Source organism: Perognathus longimembris, chromosome 28 (assembly GCF_023159225.1).
Source record: "Perognathus longimembris pacificus isolate PPM17 chromosome 28, ASM2315922v1, whole genome shotgun sequence".
NCBI lineage: Eukaryota > Metazoa > Chordata > Mammalia > Rodentia > Heteromyidae > Perognathus > Perognathus longimembris.
Genome location: NC_063188.1, coordinates 77672748 through 77695029, shown reverse-complemented (window position 1 = coordinate 77695029; position 22282 = coordinate 77672748). Strand labels below are relative to the sequence as shown.

Below are 22282 nucleotides of genomic sequence, written 5' to 3'. Positions count from 1 at the left end.
TTGAGCTTCATTAAAATCTTTTCTGTGATCACATTCACAAAGCTTGACTTTTTTTTTTTGGTGGGTCCTGGGGCTTGAACTCTGGGCCTGGGAGCTGTCACTCTACCACTTCAGCCACAGAGCCACTTCTGGTTTTCTGGTGGTTAATTGGAGATAAGAGTCACACAGTCTTTCTGGTACCTGGGCTGGCTTTGAACTGCGATCCTCAGATCTCAGCCTCCTGAGTAGCTAGGATCACCAGTGTGAGCCACAGCACCTGGCCTGACTGCTTTCTTTTACTTACTTTTTCCAGGTTTTCCAATCCAAGCTGGCAAGATACAAAAAACACACTTTTATTTGCAGAAATTCACTTAAAAATACTATGGAGGGTAGCAGTAACTGAAACGGGTCATTAACAGAAAGAGCTTAGTCGTGATAACCCTGCACGGGGGAAGGTGTGGCAGGGATGGGAAATTCCACCATCTACCTCATCCTACCCCTAATACTGATCAGAGTTTGGTCCCAGCTGAGCCGGGGGGGGGGGGTGGCAAGAAAGGAGAGCGAGGCCAGGCCAACGTCTTCAATCCCGGTGGCTACGAACCCTTCACCTTGGTGAGCAACCTGTGGTGGAAATGGGAAGGAAAGAGAAACACAGAGAGCTGGGATGTGCTGGAAGGTGGATTTTTTTTCCTGAGCAAGCGAGGGCTGTGGTAGTAAGGCTGGTTGGCAGTCCTTGGGTTAGTAAGTGTCTATGTCAGGAGAATGGGCCCCTGGGTCAGAAAGCTACACGTGGACTAAATAAATACAACATCTTTATTTGGCATTGGGTAATCCTGACATTTGTTCATTACAGTTCCTTAGAAAACAAACCCCCCCAAATCAGAACAAATTAATAAAAAATAAAGATCCAATGGCCCTATTTACATATAGCAAAGACAGCCTAGGCAGCTTTCTCACACACGTTCACGCACATACACACACGTGCGCGCGCACGCGCGCACACACACACACACACACACACACACACACACACACCCCTGGGATAGTTAAGGGGTTAATAAGCTTTGGGGAGTACAGGGTGAGGTTCCATTATTCAATTCTGAGGCCACCTCCCCCACCATGAAGTAAGAGTGTCTCCAAAAGCCAGTGTAGTAGCAAGAGCGGGACTGGCAGCTTTATTTTCTTCTCTGGATAGTTCCAAAGAGCCCTGCATCTGGCAAGTGCCAGTGTTTTCAGTGAGACTGAAGCCACTTCCAGGACCCTCCCCTCCTTGTTCTCCCACACTCTGGATCGTTAATGATCTGCTTACACTAGGAGCCCTCAAACCATTAAAAAAAAAAAAAAACCCAGCCCCTACCACACCCTTCTTCAAATGGACTGAAGCAAAAGCCTCAGCTTTTGTCTCTTCCTCACCCTGAGAACTTGCAACAGGCCATCTTCAAGGGCCCCGGTGCCAGTGAAGCTGCCCCAAGGTCACATGAGACCAAGCTGCTAACATGATTCAGGGTGGTGAGGGAGGAGAAAAGGCCTCAGACGATGAGAAATGGAACCCTGCAGGTAGGCATTAGTCATTATTGAAGAGCTGCGGGACTTCTGACTTTTGTCCAGTCTGCCCTTACAAAGTAGAGGGATGGCCGGCTGGGATGGACTGTCTTCAAGCTAAGAGACAGGACACCTTCAGCAGAGGGTGATGGGGCAGACACAAACAAGGCCTTGAATGGCAATACCCATAACCCTGTCCCCACAGAGGTTAGAATGGGGCAGAGAAAGCAGCTCAAAAACCCCCCTCCAGGGGAAGGGAGCCAGTAAACCAGGAAGGATTCATGTGACACCCGGTCCTAGTCCTGTGCCCCTCCAGAAGTCTCAGTGACCTCAGTGACTCTTCCAACCCCAGAGGAGCAAGGCCCTGATGACAACTTGGGTCCTGCAGATGCCCAACACCCTCCACCCTAAGTCCCCCGCCTCCCTGTCTCCCCCAACCACCACCAGCCCTCACTTGACCAGCACTGACTTTGGCAGAAAGGGCTCCGTGATGAGATCCCCTCGATGCGAAGATAGCTGTGGTGGTGGTGGCTGCCCCGGAGGCTGCTGGTGAATGGAGGGCCCAGAGTTGGTAGCAGAGGCGGAAGCGGAAGCTATGGCTTTGACTGAACCCCGCGGAAGGCTGTAGAGGTAGACGGCACCAATGACGAGCCCAGCGCCAAGAGCAAATAAGGGGTCCAGGTGGAAGCCAAAGAGGCGAATGGAGGCAACAGTGGACAGCACAATAGACAAAGAGGTGGCAAAGCCCTTGAGGATGTTGTCAGCATACTTGACAACGACAGCCACCAGCAGCCCACCAAAGGCTTGATTTAGTACCACACCCCAGACAGCAGGTGTGTACCCAAAGAAGAAGCCACGGTGAGCCACAGCAGTGCCCTCAGCCCACCAGAGCCCCACTAGGCCCAGGGCGGTGCCAAAGAGGCCCAGCTGCAGGTTACGCAGCCACACAGAACCTGAGCTGCCTTTGAGGATCTTCTCAAAGTAAACGCCTGCAAAGCCCGAGGACAGACAGGAGGCCACGACTGCTGCTAGGCCTGCTCCAGGGTTCTGATCCAGTGGCCGTGGGCCACCCCCACCAGCTTGCTGTGCCTGGACAATGGCGACACCAGTGAAGAGGAGCAGCAGAGAGGCCCACTGCAGCCTCGAGAGGCTGCGGTTCAGCATAAGCACGGAGAACAGAGCCGTGGTCAGGATCTTCAGCTGGTACGTCACCTGTGAGAGGCAGGAGGAGGGCACTGAGGGCTGATCCTGACCCCCAACAGTCACACGTGGGGGAACAACATTCTCTGTGGACCCCCAGGCACAATGAGATATATTAAGCATAGTAGGTGACAACGAAAACCACAAAAAGACTCAGCCACTGGCTACGAGATAGGGCAGTTACACCAGAAAATCACAAGCTATTTTTCCAGGTTCACATCCTAGCTGAGTTATTCAGGCTATAAAGCATGAGCCCTGAGTCCTGGCATCTTCCTGCTGGGCAGGAAAGTCTGTGAGACTCTTATCCCTTCAATTAATCACCAAAATGCCAGAAGTGGAGCTGTGGCTCAAGTGGTAGAGCACCAGCCATGAGCCAAAAAAAGCCAATTTGTCTGCCCATGCTGCCTCTGAACCTCAATCCATAGATCTCAGCCTCCTGAGCAGTTAGACTACAGATATAAACCATGAGCACTAAGCCCAGAGCTGCTGCTTATCTGAAAACCCAGGAAACCTGACACCTGACTCCAACAATTAGGCTGCCTATGAATAACCACAAGGCCCCAAATTTCTCTTTTTTTCCATTTGTTTGGGGGAACAAGATCTCACATTATGTATCCCATTTTAGCCTCCAACTCTCCAAACTCCAGCCTTAGCATCTTGAGTGCTGGGAGTATAGGTATGTAATATACCTAGGCCTCTGATTCTTTTTGTTGTTGGTGGTGGCTGTGGGGCTTGAACTCAGGGCCTGGACACTGTCCCTGAGCCTTTTTGCCCTGGGCTAGCACTCTACTACTTTGAGCCACAGAGCCACTTCTGGTTTTCTGGTGGTTAATTGGAGATAAGAGTCACACAGACTTTCCTGCCTGGGCTGACTTGGAACCTCCATCTTCAGATCTCAATCTCCTGAGTAACTAGGATTACAGGCATGAGCCACCAGTGCCTGGCTCCTGGTGCTCCTTTCAATTAATCTAGCATACTGTTGTGCAGGTATTTCTACTCTAGTTCCTGATTCTCACAAGAGGAAACTGAGGTTAGAGGAAAGTTGCAAGGACATTCTGAAAGTGAAGTTGCTCCTGCTCTCAGCAGTCTACTGATTTCCCACCCTATGCCACTAATCCAGCCAGTTCTCCGGAGGCCAGGCTGTGCTGGGGACTCACCTGGAAAGTGGCAGCTGGTAGGTTGGAAATGGCAACATACTGGAGGTTATTCTGCAAGGTGTAGATGAGAGAGGGCACTGCAAGCTTGAGTGTATCCACATACTGCACAAGGACAGCCTCGTGGAGGAAAAGAACCAGATGCTTCACGTTACCTAAGTAGGAGGAGAGACCTTTCAGCATGACTGCTAAAAGAGGGGATCCATCGAAGGCAGGAACCAGGCCTAGCTCTTACATCCACCTTTGGGCCCTGTCCTTATCCTAATGCCCTCCTCTAACTCCTCACTCCCTAGGGACTAGAATGAGGTCTGCCTGGGCTGGCTTGGAAGGCTAATGGTCAATTCTCAGCCTTTTGAGTAGCTAGGATTACAGGTATGAGCCACTTTTGCCTGGCTTGTAGCTCAACGTTAAAAAAAATTTGTCTGTGTCAGTCTTGGAGCTTGAACTCAGGGCCTAGGTGCTGTCCCTTAATTTTTTTTCTCAAGTCTAGTACTCTACCACTTCAGTCATAGCTCTACTTCTGGGTTGTATTTTTTTTGGTATTTAATTGGAAATAAGTCTCATGGGTTTTCTTGCTTGGGCTGGCTTTGAACTGTGATCCCCAGGTCTCAGCCTCTTGAGTAATTGAAATTACAGGCATGAGTCACCAGCTATTGGCTCTCATATTTTACTTTATTTTTCTGGTCCTGGGACTTGAACTCTGAACCTGCGCACTATCCCTGAGCTTCTTTTACTCAAGGCTAGTGCTCTACCAGTTGAGCCACAGCACCATTTCCAGCCTTTTCTGTATATGTGGTACTGAGGAATTGAACCTGTGGCTTCATGCATGCTAGGCAAGCACTCTAACACTAAACCACATTCCTAGACCACTGGCTCTCATATTTAAAAAAAAGTACAGGGCTGGGAATATGGCCTAGTGGTAAAGTGCTTGCCTAGCATGCATGAAGCCCTGGGTTTAATTCCTCAGCACCACATATATAGAAAAAGCTGGAAGTGGCACTGTAGCTCAAGTGGCAGAGTGCTAACCTTGAGCAAAAAGAAGCCAGGGACAGTGCTCAGGCCCTGAGTTCAAGCCCCAGGAATGGCAACAAAAACCAAACCAAACAAACAAAAAAGTACAATATTTCTGTGGGTGTAGTTCATCTTTTAAGTCTTCGAGGAGGAGGGTCAGTGCTTGAAGAAGGTCTCTACAACCTTCAGCACTGGGTTACCCAAGGAACTCCTGCTGATGTTCTCTCACAAAACTGCCCTTGTCCTTCACAGTCAGCATCTCAGGACTAATTCTTGGATTGTATCCTCTCATTTCTCAGTATCAGAAAGGTGAATGGGGGGCTGGGAATATGGCCTAGTGGTAGAGAGCTTTCCTAGCATGCATGAAGCCCTGGGGTCGATTCCTCAGCACCACATATATAGAAAAGGCCAGAAATGGTGCTGTGGCTCAAGAGGTTGAGTGCTAGCCTTGAGAAAAAAGAAGCCAAGGGCCGTGCTCAGGCCCTGAGTTCAAGCCCCAGGACTGGAAAAAAAAATCCCATTAGACACACATTTTGAAAAACTTTGGTGACACTAATTAATAAATCTCAACACAGACTGGAGGCACGGCTTAGGTGGTAGTACACTAGTCAATGAGTGAAAGCAAGTGTCAGATAGCAAATTTAGGTCCCGGTCTTGGTCAACAACAAAAAAAATGTACATACATTTTTGTTTTGTTTTTGGGCAGTCCTGGGGCTTAAACTCGGGGCCTGAGTACTGTCCCTGGCTTCTTTTTGCTCAAGACTACCACTCTACCACTTGAGCCACAGTGCCACTTTTGGCTTTTTCTATATATCTGGTGCTGAGAGCTTCATGTATACAAGGCAAGCACTCTACCATTAGGCCATATTCCCAGCCGTGTACGCTTACATCTTTGAATTATTATCTTGATGTTTGACTTTTAGGTGGCCTAATTTTATTTATTTGAGACAGAGGGGATTGATCTCAGGGTCTTGAACTTGTTAGGCAAACACTCTACCACTTAAGCCATAACCCCCAGCTCTTTTTGCCTTTAGTTTTTTTTTTTCAGTCCTGGGGCTTGAAGTCAGGGCCTGAGCACTGTCCCTGGTTTCTTTTTTGCTCAAGGCTAGCACTCTACCACTGAGCCACAGCACCGCTTCCAGATTTTTCTATATATGTGGTGCTGAGTAATTGAATCCATGGCCTCATGTACGCGAGGCAAGCACTCTACCACTAGGCCATACTTCCAGCCCTGTGGTGTTGTTTTGTTTTTGTGCTGGTCCTGGGGTTTGAACTCAGGGCCTAGACCCTATCCTTGAGCTTTTTTGGTCAAGGATAGTGCTCTACCACTTCAGCCACAGCTCCACTTCCAGGGTTTTCTTAGTGGCTAGCTGGAGATAAAGAGTCTCACATCTGTTAGGGCTATAATCCTAGCTTCTCGGGAGGCTGAGATCTAAGGATCACAGTTCAAAGCCAGCCCAGGTAGGATATTCCATGACACTCTTATCTCCAAATAACCACCAAAAGAGTGGAAGTGGAGCTGTGGCTCAAAGTGGTAAAGCGCTAGCCTTGCACTGAAGAGCTCAGGCCAAGAGCAAAAAAGCTGAATGAGAGCACAATGTCCTGAGTTCAATTCCCAGTATTGGCATAATTACCAAATAATTTGTCATGGTAATAACAGGGAAGGCTAGAGGCATGGCTCAAGTGGTAGATTATAAAGCAAGCACAAGGCCCTGAATTAAATCCCCAATAAACTTCAAAATAATAAGAGGGGCTACTCGAAGGGCCGAGATCCAGAATTTGGTTCAAAGCTAGCCCAGGCAGAAAAATACATGGGGTTCCATCGAAAAAAATAACCATCAAATACCCAAACTGGAGGTGTGGCTCAAGTGGTAGAACATCAGCAAAGCAAGTAGGCTAAGTAAGCTTGAGGATCTAAATTCAAAACCTTGGCAAAATAAAGAGGGAAAGGTATGTAATAAATATGAGTGGATGATCGTTAACGCTGTTTAATGACAGAGGGGCCATCAGTTAGCAATTAATTGTAAGCCTGGAGGATGGGTACATGGATGTTTTAGTTCTACTATTCTCTTCAATTTTGTGTATATTTGGAATTCTCCATAATCAAAGTTAAATCAATCACCGCAAGAGTGTCTGACTTCCTTATGGGCAGAATATCTCAATCCCACTGCTTCCAGGTTGTAAGAGGTACATAAGAGGAGACTCACCTACTCACAGCTGGGGGCAGGAGGGAGAAGTTCAGATGCACTTTACATATGCCCCAGGCAGCTTCAGACACTGGAATAATGTCCCTGCTAACCCTCCATGTGTGCACACACACATACTGTGGAGTCCCACCCATCAACCCCCTCCCTGGCTCATACCCCTCTTCTGTGCGAAGAGTAGCAGGAGGCAGGTGAGACCTTTGAGCACTTCAGCCATGACCACAGCTGTGGTGGCAAAGAAGCGGTCCCCAGGCAGCGTACGGGCATAGCGGATGCTGAGGATGAGGGAGGCATTCTGGACCACCAACACAGCTAGGGATATGTACTTGAGGCGCCGGTGAGCTGTAGGGAATGGAAAGAGACAGGGGAAAAGGATGAGGTTGGAAGCTGCTGGGTCATAGCCACACCATCATCCCATCATTGCTTCTTTGCCAACCAGGATGCTCTTAGCCACGGCAACTTCCTCCATCTCCTTCAATGAAGGCTATACCCCTATCTGATTCCATTCTCTCAACCAGAGGCAGGAAGTCAGAAAGGGAGAAGTGGACCCACTCTCTCCAGCCCATACCTGGAATTCTTGGTGTGTCAAGAAATGAATAGGTTAAGTCCTGGATACTCAGATCAGCACCCTCTCTCCCTCCTCTAAGAAGCAACTCTTTCCCAGAAAGAATACCAGCAACCACATTCTCAACATTTACTGAATGCTTACTCTGTGCTCCCCACCCAGCTAAGGGATTTACATGGATTACCTCAGTGGACTGCTACCTATCTGATCTCTGAACAAACTACAAAGATTCTCATTTTATGTAAGAGCAAACTGAGAGTTTATAAGAAAGGGTACTTCTACTCATGAGGGGCAATGCATGTAAAAGAATAATACAAGAAATGAATGGGATCATTGTATAAAATGTCCACCCCCATAGCAATGGTATACCCCGTTGTCCCAAGGAGTTAATACTACATAATGAACAGTCACCCCACAGAAAATGGTCTGCTTCCCTCTGCCACCCCAGGAAATACTTTCCCTATCCTCCACATGGTCCAACCTCCCAGCACTCCACACCCTCTCAACCCAGCCAAGGAATAATTCCTTCTACCCACATTCACAATCATCTCTGCTATAAGGAAGAACCTTGGCACTCTCAGAATGTTCTGACATATAAGGAAAGAAATCACTCCTACCTCAAACAAACAATGAACTCTACCTCCATTAGGAACCTCCCCAGAACATTCTCCACATGTAATGAAAGACATCCTTGTGCTCAAAATGGACCCACTGATCACATAAGGAAGAACCTTGCCCCACCCTGCTAATTTATAAGGAATGAGGCACCACCCTCAGAATAGTCTCTCCCTTCAACAAATAAGAACTCCCACACTCTCAGAATGGTCTCTCCCTTCCATAAGGAGCACACACACTCAGAATGATGTCGGGGGTCTTAGCCTTCCCTAAGGGGAAAATTTCCTCACATGCAAAATGGTCTTTATTGTCCAGATGTGGTAAGACTCTGCTCACAAGCACCCTCAGAACAGTGTATTACCGCCCCTCACATACTCCCCCATCTCCGTCTCTCCCAGCTACACACTCATATAGGTCGGTGCACAAGGGATGCTGTTCCCTATTCCTTCAGTGAGGAAGCACTGTGACCCTCTGGGCTCCCGACCTCCGCCCCGCCGTCGACTGCTCGGCCACAGCTGGTCTCACCCGCGTTCGCGGTTCCTTGCTCCAAAGTCCCCGCAGAGACCGCCCCTGGCCCGGCCGCCGCGGTGGAACCACCAACCCCAACCGCTGCCATGTTGGCATCTGCCCGGCCCGTCCCCTCGGCAACAGCAGGCCACTTCCGTGTCCGTCACTTCCGTTTCCGGGCCTCTGGTTTTTGGGGGGCGGGCCAGCTGCTGGGACTTGGCAGGAGGGCGGCTTGCCTTTCCCGCTTCTCAAAGACGGGAGCCTAAGATGGCGGCGTAGAACTTGCACGATTCCTTCCGAATGAAGCGAACCAGAACGTTCCCGGCTACAATCCTAGCCGTCTTTGCAGAACTACATTGGCCCATTCCTGCTACTCGACCCGCCCCTACCTTTCGTTTGTTTGGTTCACTGACCCCGCTTCCTAAGCCACCCGCCCATTTTCTCATGGGCTCATTGGTCCGCCTTCCCCCTCCACCTCGGCTGTTTATTGGCACCGCCTCCAGATGGCGCCGCCCTTTCCGCACCACGAACTCCTAGACCCTCTTCTGGTTGGATTGAAGTTCCTCTTAACCCTCCTGGCCAGATCCCGCCCTCAAAGACCTAGGAAGCCACTAAGACCCAGAAGACACACACGGGCCCGCGCGTGTCTTTCTGTGTTTAGGGGAGGGAAGCAACTGCTTGGTACCTAGCACAGGTATAAGGCTATCACTTAAAGCTATACAAGTGAGAAAGCAAGAGACCATTGTGGCTAGAAAATAGGAAAATGAGGGAAAAGTTGAAAAGGGACAAATAGGACAAAAGGCAAAAACAGGTTTTCAAGTTGCTGGGCTCGTAGTAGACACAAGGCTATCTCTCACTAAATGCTAACAAATGAGAAAGTGGCTGGAATCAAAGAAAAATGAGACAGAAGCTGAAGGGAAAAATGAAGAGAGGTGAAACAAATTTAAAAGAACTTTTCTGGATGGCCTGAGGCTTTTTTAATTTAAATTTTATAGTTCTTGCCTTCTTGCTTCAGGCCTTGAGATAACAGATAAGTACAACCAAGCCTAGCCAGCTGAAAAGGACTTCTAACAAGATTTCTCCCCCTCTAGATTCAGTTTACAATAAATGTAAATGCTTTAGAAATATCTGCCTATACAAATGGCCAGTCGCTTGTGAAGTTTATTTATTAAATAGTGGGATTCCACACATGGCTTTTTAAATAATCCAGGCAGGGGAGAAGTGACAGGAGGGCACACTTGCAGCTCTCCTACCTCCAGTACACAAATATTTACATTTTAGCAATTGGACAATCCTGGCTCAGTAGGAGGCAGCAAGTTGGAGGGGGGACCCCAGGAGAATACACAACAAGACATTTCCCCCAGCTCATCCCCCCCAAGAAAACCCCATCCATCCCATCCTAGTTTCTGGTGATGTCTGATGGTATCTGTTTCCCATTCCTTCCCAAATTATGGAAGTCAGGTTTCTTCTCACCAGAGTAAGAGCACTTGGGGTAACAGTAGGATCCCCTCACCAAAAAAATCACCAAAACAAACTAACAACAAAAAAACCCCTCACAAACACAAAGAGCCCTGGGATATTAACAGGGCATTACCTCTCCCAGAATAAGCAGTTCTAGGATGAGATAGGCAAGCAGCTTGACCGAATATGGGACCCTTGGCTAGGGGAAGGGCCCTTTTGCTAAAATGAAGAGCTGCTGGGGTATTTTAAGGAAAGCACCCTTGCCCAAGTGAGAGCATTTGAACTAAGTATCTAAGTTTGTGTGGTGGTACTATAGGAGGTGCTAGTGCAGGGGGAGGGGTTTACAACTTAAGGAAAACAAATCCTAGGGCTCAGAAGGGAAAATCTCCAAATAAACATCCTGAACAGAACACAAAGCAAGGAATTCCCCCCTCCAGAATAAGGGCCACAGGTTCTAGGAGGAAGGCTCCTTCACAAGATTGGGAAGGGAACTGGGCAGATTTGGCTCATCTTCTGACCCCTGAACCCTTATCCCTGACCTTAGTAATACTGGATTTTTAACAACCTGTATAACCAGGTCAACAGATGTCCATCTATCCCTGTGGCTTGACCATGGGATTCCAACCAGTGGGAGGCCTGACTGGGCCTAGGGAAGCAGGGACCAGGCCAAGGGAGTAGTAGGGCTTCCTTTAGGGGCATTGACGGGCACTTCTTCAGCTGGTGTCTGCATCCAAGGGTCCAGCAGGATCTCTTCCAGTGAAGGTCGGTTAGAAGGTTTAGGAGCCAGGCACCGGCGGATTAGGGCACAGCAGTCTGTGGGTGAAGAAGCACAGAGCAGATTAACAACCAAAAGTCAGTAAGGGATAAAAAAGATTGGGAATTAAGACTGGGCTGGGTCCAGGAAGGGCTCACCTGAGGAGACGTGGGCAGGAAAATGAAGTTGAGCCTCCAGAATCTCCTGGTCCCTCTCAAAGGGAATATCTCCACACACCATGTCATAGAGAAGAACACCCAGTGACCAGACAGTGGCTGGGAGTGCATGGTACTGGTGCCGAGAGATCCATTCTGGAGGGCTGTACACCCTTGTCCCTGCACAGAAGCCAATGGGGACAGTTAGATCCTGCTATGGTGATGCCTCCTATTCCAACCCCCACTCTCCTTGAATTATGGAGCCCTAATGGATGATTCCATCATTCTAATACAGGTTACATTTATAATACTAACAGCAGAGTCTCATCACTGGAAAAAGCACCCTTTAGAGTTGTCCCCCTATCCCAAAGAATAAAAGCACTTAAAACTATCAGCTAGGAAAAAAATCCACCTGAAATAGAAAACAGGACCCCCTCACTAGAATAACAACCCAATACCGGGTTTTAGGGCACACTGCCAGAGATCAAGGCTTGCGAATCCCCAGTACTAGAAATCAAGAAACCTGTTCAGAAAGACCCTCCAATTAAATTCACCTCCCCCTGTTGAGATGTGGCTAGTGAGTCTTACCATCAAAGTCAGTATAGGGTTCATCATGAAGCAGGGCACCAGAACCAAAATCGATGAGTTTAACACAGCCCCTGCACAGGTCTATCAGGATGTTCTCATCTTTGATATCACGATGGACAACTCCTCGGGCGTGGCAGTGTTGGACCGCTGCCACTACCTGGGTAAAGAAGCTGCGGCTTTTGCTCTCACCCAGTGGACCCTTCTCTGTGATGTAATCAAAAAGATCCTGGGCAGGCATAGGCCTCTCGAGGACCAGCATGAACCCTTCTGAGGTTTCAAACCAGTCAAGCAGGCGTATCACACCAGGATGCCCACTGCCTTCACCCACCTTCCATAACAGTGCCACTTCGAGTGGGCAAGTGACTGAGTCTGACTGTGGGTGGAAAGCAAAGAAAAGGGAGATATAAGGTTAGGATTTTTTTTTGCCACTCCTGGGGCTTGAACTCAGGGCCTGGGCACTGTCCCTGGCTTCTTTTTGCTCAAGGCTAGCACTCTACCACTTGAGCCACAGCACCACTTCCAGCCTTTCCTGTGTATGTGGTGCTGAGGAATCGAATCCAGGGCTTTGTGCATGCTAGGCAAGCACTCTACCACTAAGCCACATTCCCAGACCATAAGGTCAGCTTTTAAGTTCTCACAAGCTTTTTTGACTACAGGCTTCAGCTACCCACATTTCCATCCTGTACCCCAATATCCGTTTTGTTGTTGTTGTTCATCATGGGACTTGAACTCAGGGTCTAAGCACTGTCCCTGAGCTTTGTGGTCAAAGCTAGTGCTCTACCACTTTGAGCCACAGCTCCACTGGTGATTAATTGGAAATAAGAATGTCATGGACTTCCCTGCCTGGGCTGGCTTTGAACTGAGACCCTCAGACCTCAGCCTCCTGAGTAGCTAGGATTACAGGCGAGAGCCTAAGTATTTTTAATAAACTCAGTTGTGTGTGTGTATGCCAGTACTGGAGCTTGAACTCATGGCCTGGGCATGGTCTCTAGGCTTTCTTTTTTTTTTTTTTGGCCAGTCCTGGGCCATGGACTCAGGGCCTGAGCACTGTCCCTGGCTTCCTTTTTGCTCAAGGCTAGCACTCTGCCACTTGAGCCACAGCGCCACTTCTGGCCGTTTTCTGTATATGTGGTGCTGAGGAGTCGAACCCAGGGCCTCATGTATACGAGGCAAGCTCTCTTGCCACTAGGCCATATCCCCAGCCCCGTCTCTAGGCTTTTATTACTTAAGGCTAGCACTCTACCACGTGAGCCACAGCTCCAGCTTTTTAGTAGTTAATTGGAGACAACTGTTTCAAGAGCGTTCCTGCCCAGGCTGGCTTCAAACAGCAATCCTCAGATCTCAGCCTCCTGAGTAGCTAGGATTATAGGTGTGAGCTACCAGTGACCAAGTAAACTAAATACTAGCCAGGTGCTGGCGCCTGACACCTGTAATTCTAGCTACTCAGGAGTCTGAGAGCTGAGGATTACAGCTTGAAGCCAGGACAGGCAGGAAAGTCCATGAGGTTTATGTCCATTAACTACCAAAAAGCTGGAGCAGTGGCTTAAGTGGTAGAGCTCTAGCCTTAAGCAAAAATGTCCATAGACAGTACCCAGGCCCTGAGTTCAAGCCCTAGGAATGCCAAAAAAATAAGAGCTCAAGTCTGTAATTTTAGTTACTCAGGATGCTGAGCCCTGAAGATTGCAATTTGAAGCCAGCAGGGGTAGGAAAGTCCACGAGATTTATCTCCAATTAATTACCAAAAATCTGGAACTGTGGCTCAAATGGTAGAGCACTAGCCTTGAGCAAAACCATACAAAGATAATGCCCAGGCCCTGAGTTCAAGCCCCAAGGACTGGCGCAAAACAACAAAAAATATGAGCTCAGTATTTTTTTGCCAGTCATGGGGACTGAACTCAGGGCCTGGGCACTGTCCCTGAGGTTCTTTTTGCTCAAGGTTAGCACTCTACCGCTTGAGCCACAGCGCCACTTACAGCTTTTTCTGCTCATGTGATATCTAGGAATCAAACCCAGGGCTTCATGCATGCTAAGCAAGCACTCCACCACTAAGCCACATTCCCAGCCCCAAGCTCAGTACTACATTCTGTTTTGCTCACGGGAACACTGAGATTAGAACAGTGTTTTTACACAGTAGGTTCCCAATAAATTTGTTAAATATAAGAGAGCAATTTATAGTACAGGGTGTGACAGAAGCAGTACTCAAATCTGTTATTGTACAGTGGGTGTCAGTTTGTTTATACTAGAGTTTGAACTCAGGTTCTTGTCCTTATTAAAGCCCCATCCATCAGGCTATAACTCAAGCTTTTTTTGTTTTGTTTATTTTTTTCTTCAGACAAGGTTTCAGCTGTTTGCCCTAGGTGGCATCCCACCTATGCCCCAATGCGTGGCTAAGATTACAGGTCACCCAGCTTATTTGAGATGAGTTCTCACACTGGGCAAGTGTAACAGTACCCAACTGGTTGTCACTTTTGTTCATTTATTTCAAGCACCAGATCACTGTTTGTCAACTAGGCAAGACTCACTTAAGTATTTATTAAACAGGTAGAAGCAGTAGGAAAATGGGTATTTAAGGCCCCAGAGAGGCTCTAGTGGAAGTATTTTGCCAAGTGCCTGTAATTGTGCCCACCATTCAACAAGTACGCAATTTTTACTGAAGTACCTGGCAGGACCTGGCAGAGTTTAAAAAACAACAACAACAACAAAACCTTAATAACTGTTATGTGCTATGTTGTCACTGTCACCAAGCATCTGGAATAGCTCAATAATGAGCCTCATCCAAAAGCCCTGTACAGACAGTGACTGCCAAGAGACTCGTGTCTGAGTTGGGGCCTTGACCGGCCACACTGCTGACTGGTGTAGCCAGACAGGTTTTCTCACGGAGACGTAAATTCCGCTATTGCGCAGGTGCACCCTCTCCCTCAGGATCCCACGGCATGCGCAGGCGCAATCTCCGAAATGCCCGTAGGGGGCGCTCTTTCATCTACAATTTGCTCAGACCCGCCCTTGTGTCCGTTAGTGTTCTCAGCTAGGCAGGAGAGAAGCAGCTAGCATCACCATGGCAACCATTGACCTAGGCCCCTCTTTCCCTACAGGCATACCCTATCGGCAGTCCTTGAAAGTAGTGCTTTAAAGAAGGACGAGGGACGAGACTTGGATAGGGTTCTGGGGGAATTAAGGTGAAATAGAACTGTGTCACCCCAGGAGTAAACGCGGGCTGGTGGGAGTGTTCTTAAGGTTACAGGGCCCAGGGATTCAAATCTCTTTTAAAAAAACCAAAGGGGTGATGAGCTCAGCGGGGGAGTCTATAGGTCAAGGAGGACAGTAAAATACTCACCAAAGTGGACCAGCCAAGAACTCGATTCCGCGAGATCACTTTGATGGCCACCTGGAGAAAAGGGGGTCAGCAGGTGATCCCCTAGGCTGCGTACAATCTAGACCTTCTACCCCACTTCACCTACTTCTTTCTGCCAGCACCTTAGTACTTCTGGTCCTCAACCATATACCCCGTGATGGCCCAAGGATTTTCTCCGGCACTTCAAAGTCCCTAAAACCAATGTTGCTTTTCCCACTTATCCTTAACCCTGAGTTCAATTCCTCAGCCATAAACCCCCCTCTATTTTTAAGGCTTGAGTTGTCATTCCTCCCATTTTCCCCTTGAATCAAGGCCTTTAGTATAAGGCAGTGGATTTACACCTGACCCGCAGCACCCTCAAATTTCCTACCCCATCTCCGGATACCAACTCTGTACACCACGGGGGTCCTGGTTCTCACTACTCCATAAATACGCCTAGCTCCCAAGTCCTAAGGTCCTCCCACCACTTCCTACCATATAAATGCAAATTCCCTGGATCCGAGGGTCGAGTCCTCAAGGACCCCCTCCACTCCGGCTTAACTCTGGGCCACTTGAATTCCTACCATGAAACCTTCTGTCCAACCCAGTACGTATCTAAATCTCACTAGAGGCAAACGCGCAGGGGCTCTTACCCGCTCCCCCCCGCCACAACCCGCATCCTGGTTCTCATGACCCTACTACACATATTGCGGGCTCCCTCGCGTCAACTAGCATCTCAGCCCAAGGAATCCCCCTTCCCTGGCCAAACACACCTAGCCCCCCCCCCCCGACCCTCGTGGTGGATACCTGGAGTCGATCAGCGACGCGATGTCCCGCGAAGACGGTGCCAAATCCCCCCTTACCCAGAAGGGGGCCGAGACGATATTCGGCCTCGAACGCTGCCCGATCCTTGCCTCCTACGCAGACGGAGGCGAGGAAGTCAGGGTGGCGGCGTGCTGAGCTTGGCCAAGACTCCCTCTTTCCCCGCATCAATGCCTAACACCTAACCAGTCCACCCCCACCCTACTTTCTCACAAAAAGGTAGACTATTCTCACCTGGCGGCTGTGCGGGGGTCACGGGGGGCGCAGGAAGCCCCTGTATTGGCTTGGTCAACATGGAGGAGGCGCTGCGCAGATTGAGTCCGCTGAAACCGCTGAGCCCGCAGGGCGTAGACGCCCGGGGCAGCGTAGCCGAGGAGCCAGGGCTGGGGGGCGCCAGGGTGGAAGGCAGGGAAACTGGTGGCCCGGAAGCGCCCGCAGACGGCGCAACGTTAAGATTCGTCGCGCGCGCCAGCCCCAATGTTACTGAGCCGGGGCACGCGCCTCCCGGGAGAGTCGCCCAGCGCGACGGCCCCGCCCACTTGGCTTTGATCAATCCGAAAGAGGCACCTGCTGTATCTCAGCCAATCGGAGCCAGCCCTTATTTGCATACCGCCCCGAACGTTTCAAGGGCCCCCATATGCAAATGTACGCCCCGTTCCCTCGTGGGGGCGGGGCATGCATGCAAATGATGGGGGCGCACACGGAGGAAACTGGTTCTGGGAATCCCTTTGCAGCAACCATTTGTTTTGGTTGTTGCGTGCGTGGTTGTTGTTGTTGGGGTAAGTGTGTACACTTAAAAAACAACTGCGCAGCCCCCTTTATTGGAAGCTGGTTTGCAGATGCAGCCATCCCCGCCTCAAGATTAGTGCCTAGATAGTGCTAGGTCGACTTTTATATATCTGAGCCGAGGACTAGGGAGAAATCCTCTCTTACAGTTATTTTTCAACCAAGACCAGGGTCCTCCAGGCAATCAGTCTTTGCCTCAAATCAGAAGCCGGGAACTGGTGTCTCACGCCTGTTAGTTACCCTCACTGCCCAGGAGGCTGAAATGTGAGGATCAGTTTGAATCCAGTCCTGGCAAGAAGTCCTATGTGACTTAAGTGGAACTGTGGCTCAGGTGGTAAAGCACTAGCTTTGAGCAAAAAAGCTCAGAGACAGTGCCCAGGCCCTGAGATCAAGCCCCAGGATGGGCATGGATGCACGCACACGCACGCACACACATACACACACAGAAATCAGGACCCTCCTCTTCAAAAGTCTTACTAATCTTCAGGGAGAGTAACTGACCATTACCTTGGGAGTCACATCTTTTAGCTTTCTAGGACATGGCTGGCCCTAAGCAATAGCCTAGTGTTTTATAGCCTTTAACACAGACGCAGTCCTGGGCTCAGTCAGTGGGTGTGGAACCTTCAATCTATGGGATTGGTTCTTGTGGGGACTGTGTTTCAGAGTAAGACTGAGAAGTTTGGTGCCTTGGTAGAGGCTTCTAAAGAAGTGGACAGCCTTAGGCACAAGTACCTGAGAAATGGCCAGAGAAGGCCTCAGCCTTAGAAAGACACATGCAACTAAGAGACACAGAAATGCCTTAAGACACCAATACACAAGCACATTCATGTGAACATGTCCTGGACACATATGCAGACACTGTCAGAAAAATAATATGGCTGGGAATGTGGCTCAGTGCTTGTCTAGAGTGCTTGTCTAGCATGCATGAAGCCCTGGGTTCCATTCCTCAGTACCACATAAATAGAATAAGCCAGAGGTGCTGCTGTGGCTCAAGTGGTAGAGTGCTAGCCTTGAGCAAAAGAGCTCAGGGACAGTGCCCAGGCCCTGCGTTCAAGCCCTAGGACTGGCCAAAAAAAAAAAAAAAACCTACCCCAGAATTGAGAGATACAATGCTGCACACAGACACTCCTAAGACTTACCTAAGACTCCCAAGACTACAATTATACTGCCATATGATAATAGAGAAATGTCCTGCCACACACTGACAAAACTTTTATTACAAACATACTGGCACTACCAGACATGGCGCTGTCACAAAAACGTGTACTGTCCCCAAGATACGGACCCAGTGTCTGTCATGAGAAGATACACAGATGCTGTAGAAACATATGCAGTACTCCAAAAGCAGGCATGTAGCGATGTGAAAGAACCATGTAAGATTTGCAGTGTCACAAAAACACACTGAAAGACCAAGGCACAAACACTATCAGACATGCAGCCTGGTCACCAAAACTATCCTGGAATAGGCACCTGGAATCTGTTACAGGAATACAAATGGACATCTATTTCCATCAGAGAGAATCCACAGATGCATTGTTATAGTCCCATGCAGACATGCACTCATCTCTGATAGAGACACAAACTGTTAAGAGTCCCACACTCAGTCACCATCTGAAATACCTGGAAACAAGCCCTCATCAGATTCACACACACATACAGAGAGACTAGGGAGACACTGTGAGATGCATAGAAAAATTCAAGAAAGTCACACATAGGGACAACATTCAAAACGTAAACACACACATGTACTCTCCCTTGTTCATCCAACAGTACTAGAGGGCTACTATAAGCCCGTTAAGCTTTAGTTGGGGGGTAATAGATCTTAGGCACACACAAAGTTAAGTATCATCACCTCTGCCAAGGTTTATTTGTAGTACAGTTATTGGGGATTTGTAGCTTTGAGAATGTGAATGAGGTCACGTGGCTTCTAAGGTGATCCTCTAACTTGTCTCAAAAGACAAATGAAGTTGGTAGCTGTAGACAAGGAAGGTTGAACCGCAGGTAGATGTCAAGGAAATATGGACAAATGATGTAAAATTTCCACAATAGGATAATTAATAATACCCTCTAATATTTGTGCTCTCACCAAGTGCTAAAATGCCTAGAAGTATATTATGTTCACTATATACACTGTCTGTTAAAGCTCACAATCACTGAGAGCATGAGGTTAGTAAACACTACTCCAGGGGCTGAGAATATGGCCTAGTGGTAGAGTGCTTGCTTCATATACATGAAGCCCTGGGTTTGATTCCTCAGCACCACATATATAGAAAAAGCCAGAAGTGGTGCTGTAGCTCTAGTGGTAGAGTGCTACCCTTAAGCAAAAAGAAGCCAGGGACAGTGCTCAGGCCCTGAATGCAAGCCCCAGGACTGGCAATATATAAATAAAACTTTTTTTAAAAAAATCTTAAAAAGTAAAAAAAAAACCTACTCCAGTATCTGCAGAAGGGAAGTTGAAACTCAAGAGTACCTAAAGCCATAAAACTAGAAAACCACAGAAGTAGGTTTCAAATCAACCTTCTTAACATTCATGTTTGACCACTGTATTCCAATACCCTACAGCCAGCCATTCAGCAAGTCATGCTCTCACCTGCGGTGACAAACATTCTTGGGGTCCATAGGGACCCTGAAAGCCAGGCAGGGAAAAAAGGATCTTTTGAGAAAACTTGGGGTTCATCCAGCTTTTAGCACCTGGGCTTTCTCCCTAAGAAGAGCAGGGACAAAAGTGTCAAGAAGACTGGTAAACAACAACAAAAGATTTAACTATTTCATTCTTCAGCTTCCACAACAGCCCCAGAACTCCCACAGGTCACTCTCTAAACACAGGCTGCTAAGGAAGTGTCAGTAGGGCATTTCTAAAGCATTTCCTCATCTGATTATCATAAGAAAGAGCAATCTAGGGAGTGAGAGACAAGAGTTGTAAGCAAGTGAGTAGTTGGAATTCAGACTAGAAATTTAGTCTCCCCACTCCACAATCCCAGGTGTGTGTGTGTGGGGGGGGGGGGGTTAAAACAAAGGAGATTAAAAAAAAAATTAGTCCCTGATTGAAGAGTATTTTGAAAAAGAAGAAAAACCAATCAGGGTCTATCTCTGTCACCCACTCTAATCTGGAACTATTGAGTTCTAACAAAAAATACTCTGGCTTGAGTCTCAAGAGCAGTTAGGACTATAATACATACTACCTACCACTCGTGATCAGAACAAAGTTTAATAAGCAGGAAGGTGAGACACCAACAGCTCCTGCCTATAATCCTAGCTACTCAGGAAGCTGAAATCTGAGGATCATAGTTAAAAGACAGCACGGGTAGAAAAGCCCATGAGAGTCTTTATCTCCAATTCACCACCAAAAAGCCAAAAGTGGAGCCTGTGGCTCCAGTGCTAGAGCACTAGCCTTGAGCAAAAGAAGAGAAGCTCAGGGGCAGCACCAAGGCAGAGCTCAAGCCCTAGGACCAGCACACAAAAACAAAAAATACCAGCCTGCAGCTGGGTAGGTGATTGTATGTAATCCTAGTCACTCAGGAGGCTGAGATCTTAAGGTCAGGTTTGAAGCCAGCCCTTCCTCCCCATTCTTATCTCCAATTAACTGTGGGGTGTGGGACAAGTGATAGAAGGCCAGCCTTCAGCAAAAAACTGAAGCAAGTGCCAGGCCCAGAGTTAAAGCCTTGGTATGCTCAGTATATTCTCTCTCTCTCTCTCTCACACACACACACACACACCAACCAAACATGAACTTGCAGACAGCCATTACTGAAGAGCATGTGGATGTCTGAGGTCAAGCCAAGTGTTGTCATCATCTCTTCCCAGAAACCCACCCACCGCCCTGCCCCACACAGAACAGAGCAGCTCAGGGAAACTGACATTTGGTTTTATTGTGCCAAGGACATTACAGATGGTGGATCTTGTCAACACCTGCAGGGCACCGGTGCCCCATCTGCCAAGGCTGCTCCCACTCCCTACACTCAAATCTTGGGTGGTGGCCATGATCCCCCAAAATGCCCCCCACCTCAAGATTCCAGAGACTAGTGGTGGTGGTGGAAGCAAAAGGAATGCAGCAAGGTCAGGGTCTCATTGTCCAAAGCCAGTTAGACATCTGCCACCCCCGCCCCCACTCTGGCTCACACCCCAAGCCCTCAGCTCACCTCCAGGGAGCTGGAGACCAGAAAACAGTGGCACCCCACATCTTTTGCATCTTCCATGCCCCATGGCCAGCCTATCTGCCCCGGAACCAACAATGCCACCTTCACAGAGTTAATGCTGTTGTCTACATCAATTTGGATTGGTTGAGTTTTGTAAGATAAAGTACATTTTAATAAAGAAAATTCGACATCGAGGCTCAGACATTGGGGTAGTTGAAAGGGAAATTTCCCACTCCATCCTCCCACCTCGCTGGCATCTTTGTAGGGGGATATGGTGGCAAGATTATTTGATCTCAGAAGGAAGAGCAAGCAGGAGGCGTTCTTTCCTGGGACTGTCTGGCTGTCAGGTGATGTCTTTGTGTGCCTCTTGCCTACCTTCTGCACCCCTGCCAGAGTGCCCTGTGGAATGCAGGGATGGTGCTGTGCAGGGGGCAAAGGGCACAACAGCTGGTGGAGACAAATGATGGAGGCAGGTGTGAGATGGAGTGCAGGGTGGGCCAGCCATAAGGGAAAGTGGAGGAGAGAAAAGAGGGGAGAGAGGTAAAAGAAAGCCAAAGAACGTGGGGTGGCACCAGAGGCCCAAGAGTCGGGGTTTAGGAGATGTTGTCCAATTCCTGTGTCTCCATCAACTCTTGTCCGGGGGTGGGTCTCTGTGCACTTTATTTTTCTTCATACTGTCTAGATATTCCTGCTGAGACACTGCCAGCACAGACGCTAGGATCTCATCGTCATCCCAATCATTCAGACCTGTTAGGTAGGAAAAAAAAAAGGAGAGAGAGAAGGATGACAGGACACCATGAGCCAACTTGCCCCACTCTTGGCCAATTCCCACCCAGAAATCCCACCCAGGCCCCTGCCATTCCTTTCTCTCAAAGGCCTCAGCCCCACTAGAGATCCCTTGTGGGGAAAACCCCTTGGACTTGAAAAACATCCGCTGGTGCCTCTAACTTGTGGGGGAGATGGCCAGGTTCTAAAATCCCCTTCTTAGGAATTACCACTTTTTCCAGTCTCCCCAACTTCCAGGTGGCCCATCCCAGGGGTGACTTACCAAAGGCAGAGGGAGACATCTGCTGAATAAGGGCCCGGCACTCCAACGCAGGGTAGAGAGATACAAGAGGAGAGGTGGCCCGATCGGCTCCAGCGGAGAACTGACTGCTTGTACCTGAGGCAGACGAATAATCAGAGGTAGAGCCCAGGCCCCAAGCCTACTACCAGCTCTCAGCCTGCAAACAAGTCACTGACCTGGTGCACAGGGTGAAGGAGGTTTGGCAAGAGCTAAGACAGTGCCTGGGGAAGGGGGCTTGATGCCCAGCTCAGCATGCAGCTCGGGGTGCTCAGGTGATGAGGCTGAACTCCGCTGCCTCGGAGATCGGCTTGTCCACTCTTCTAGGCCACTGGCCGCAGCTGCTGTCGCTGAACTACATGTGGCGCTGGCTTTCCGAGTCTGCAGTGGGGAAGGAAAAACCCATAAG

The 22282-nt window shown here is 48.8% G+C and overlaps 3 protein-coding genes across 6 annotated transcripts in view; all 3 read right to left on the bottom strand.

The window, feature by feature from the left end:
* Positions 1-518: 518 nt before the first annotated feature.
* Positions 519-9313, bottom strand: Slc35a2 (solute carrier family 35 member A2). Its single transcript, XM_048335650.1, has 5 exons — positions 8796-9313; positions 7250-7432; positions 3879-4030; positions 1991-2733; positions 519-600 (listed from the first exon to the last, which is right to left on the bottom strand). Exons 1-5 carry the CDS (start codon positions 8884-8886, stop codon positions 573-575), a joined length of 1197 nt encoding a protein of 398 aa, XP_048191607.1. The 5' UTR covers positions 8887-9313; the 3' UTR covers positions 519-572.
* Positions 9314-9920: 607 nt separating this feature from the next.
* Pim2 (Pim-2 proto-oncogene, serine/threonine kinase) lies at positions 9921-16358 on the bottom strand. Its single transcript, XM_048335668.1, has 6 exons — positions 16123-16358; positions 15874-15983; positions 15070-15120; positions 11736-12108; positions 11151-11327; positions 9921-11051 (listed from the first exon to the last, which is right to left on the bottom strand). The coding sequence occupies exons 1-6, from the start codon at positions 16181-16183 to the stop codon at positions 10885-10887; spliced, it is 939 nt and encodes a 312-aa protein (XP_048191625.1). The 5' UTR covers positions 16184-16358; the 3' UTR covers positions 9921-10884.
* Positions 16359-20518: 4160 nt separating this feature from the next.
* Otud5 (OTU deubiquitinase 5) overlaps positions 20519-22282 on the bottom strand; it is a 40241-nt gene continuing 38477 nt past the window's right edge. For all 4 annotated transcript variants that reach the window (XM_048335634.1, XM_048335637.1, XM_048335636.1 and 1 more), the window contains 3 exons: positions 22053-22254; positions 21859-21972; positions 20519-21557 (listed from right to left, as the gene is read on the bottom strand). In XM_048335634.1, coding sequence (XP_048191591.1) covers positions 21436-21557; positions 21859-21972; positions 22053-22254 — 438 coding nt within the window. In that variant the 3' untranslated portion in view covers positions 20519-21435. The remainder of the gene's footprint in view (positions 21558-21858; positions 21973-22052; positions 22255-22282) is intronic.

What these genes read in the sequence shown, in the direction of transcription:
- Pim2 (XM_048335668.1), bottom strand. Translation starts at nt 16,183, where the DNA reads ATGTTGACCAAGCCAATACAGGGGCTTCCTGCGCCCCCCGTGACCCCC. An exon ending in TTCTTGGCTGGTCCACTTTG is followed by an intron (nt 12,109 to 15,069) that starts GTGAGTATTTTA and finishes TTCCACCCACAG; the next exon opens with TCAGACTCAGTCACTTGCCC. An exon ending in TCCTGCCCACGTCTCCTCAG is followed by an intron (nt 11,052 to 11,150) that starts GTGAGCCCTTCC and finishes CTTCACCCACAG; the next exon opens with ACTGCTGTGCCCTAATCCGC.
- Slc35a2 (XM_048335650.1), bottom strand. Translation starts at nt 8,886, where the DNA reads ATGGCAGCGGTTGGGGTTGGTGGTTCCACCGCGGCGGCCGGGCCAGGG. An exon ending in GCAAGGAACCGCGAACGCGG is followed by an intron (nt 7,433 to 8,795) that starts GTGAGACCAGCT and finishes CATTCCCTACAG; the next exon opens with CTCACCGGCGCCTCAAGTAC. An exon ending in TACCAGCTGCCACTTTCCAG is followed by an intron (nt 2,734 to 3,878) that starts GTGAGTCCCCAG and finishes TGCCTCTCACAG; the next exon opens with GTGACGTACCAGCTGAAGAT.